We start from the raw sequence: 1,912 nt of genomic DNA on the forward strand, positions 1-1,912 counted from the left end.
GACAGCAATATCTTCACATGCAGAAAATCGTGGTACCATATCAAGGATGTTTACAACGGAAAGATGAAATACCTGAAGGTTGTCGTAGTGTGAATGAGGATAATATTGCTTAGAGCTCCCTTTTCTTCCCTATAATTACAACTGAAAAATGAGGTACTCTATGGCTGCCATACTTTAGATAAGACTTTTTAAAATTTTACATATATCAGAATTTGCGTCTACTGTCATACTTCTCACATGGCACTATTCATAATTGTTTTTCATAAGGTCACACAGTAATAACATGAAGGTCATTCCAAGGAAATACGGAGAAAATAGCTGATAATACTTTCCTCATTGGCATCAAAACTGTTTCGAACAAAAAAGTTGGCAACTCCAACCGCTTTACGAAGGACGAAGGAGGTAGGTATAAATACTCGGACGATTCCTGCAGTGCCATGACTCTTCTCGCAAGACGACACACCAACCGATCATGAGAGCTCAGCGACCAGTGGTAAGGATGGTTTGTGTGTGTATAAATGCATACATAACTTTATAGATATTCCGAAAATGCATATTCGATTAGAAATGGTAATCAATGGTTAATAATTTTCAGGCGATAATGGCTGCCATGATGGCCGTGATGTCCGTGGCAGCGGCTGGTGGTGGAGGCGGATATGGTGGCAGTGGAGGAGGTGGATTTGGCGGAAGACATGGAGGTGGTGGATTCGGAGTTGGTGGATTTGGTGGAGGAAACGTCGGTGGCTTTGGCGGGGGACACGGCAGCGGTTTTGGAGGTAGCAGCTCCGGAGGATACGGCGGAAGCAGCGGAGGCGGAAGAGTATCCGCAGGAGTCTTGGTTGGCAGCGGGTCCCTTCCGAGCGGCGGCGGAGGCGGATACGGAGGCGCAAGCGGAGGCGGACATGGAGGCAGCTTCGGCGGTGGAAATGGAGGCGGTTTCGGAGGTGGCTTTGGGGGCGTCGGAGGTGGTCACGGAGGCAGCTTCGGCGGTGGAAATGGAGGCGGTTTTGGTGGCGGAAGTGGAAGCAGCGGCTACGGGAAATAAACTGATTACATAAATTAAAGGCATATACTTTTAACCCATGAATTACCATCACATTATTACATAAGTTAAAATCTATTGTCCTTTTAACCCTTGAATTGCCATCACAACAGCCGAGGAAAAGAAGAAAAGTCTCAAGTGAGTGTTACACAGAAGGCATTCAGAATACCTCCAGCTGTAAAAGACCGTCAAGATTTAAATTGCACTATTGGGATCCAGTGCTGCATATTATATAAAAAGCGCCACTGTGAAATCAATATGTACATAACGTCCTGCACAAAATAACAACATACACAGAAATGAGTTCGGATTAAAATCGACTAAAATTAATCGTTCTCTCTAGAAGACTCGTGAATTCATAAGCGAGCTTTACAGTGCAAATTCATGTAATGAACACATGAAATCATGCGCACATGGAAAACCCTTAACATAGATATATACATTATAAAACCAAACTATGCCATATATTATTTTTTTTATTATAAACTAAAGCCCCTAAAACAACGTTTAAAATTATCTGGCACATCAAAATCTTAGGTAATTATGTAAATCAGATTCAATATGTGATAATAAAATTTCTTGCTTCTCAACACTTTTCTTTAGACTTTTCGATATACATATCGAAATCGTGATACATTAGAAACACTGGAGTATAAAAGTACTTTTCCTCAAACTGGAGTATAAACGCGAATTAAAATAAAACGTGATTTTTGGTATAACACTAGCAACGCTGGGCACAGATTATTCACCACCTTTACCTAAGTGAGATTATGATTTCTCGAAATATTTAATTTACAGGTTTGATATTGCATTCGCAATAGTAACACAGCTATGTTAACTGTTAAGCAAGAAAAAAGAGAAATAGAGGTG

General features: G+C 41.1%; 1 protein-coding gene across 1 annotated transcript; it reads left to right on the forward strand.

Annotated features, from left to right (window-relative positions):
- The first annotated feature begins 451 nt into the window (after positions 1-451).
- Positions 452-1,045, forward strand: LOC119588263 (glycine-rich cell wall structural protein-like). Its single transcript, XM_037936959.1, has 2 exons — positions 452-493; positions 596-1,045. Exons 1-2 carry the CDS (start codon positions 473-475, stop codon positions 1,043-1,045), a joined length of 471 nt encoding a protein of 156 aa, XP_037792887.1. The 5' UTR covers positions 452-472.
- Positions 1,046-1,912: the final 867 nt, after the last annotated feature.

The sequence above is a fragment of the Penaeus monodon genome, chromosome 23, assembly GCF_015228065.2.
Source record: "Penaeus monodon isolate SGIC_2016 chromosome 23, NSTDA_Pmon_1, whole genome shotgun sequence".
Lineage (NCBI taxonomy): Eukaryota > Metazoa > Arthropoda > Malacostraca > Decapoda > Penaeidae > Penaeus > Penaeus monodon.

What these genes read in the sequence shown, in the direction of transcription:
- LOC119588263 (XM_037936959.1), top strand. Translation starts at nt 473, where the DNA reads ATGAGAGCTCAGCGACCAGTG. An exon ending in TGAGAGCTCAGCGACCAGTG is followed by an intron (nt 494 to 595) that starts GTAAGGATGGTT and finishes AATAATTTTCAG; the next exon opens with GCGATAATGGCTGCCATGAT.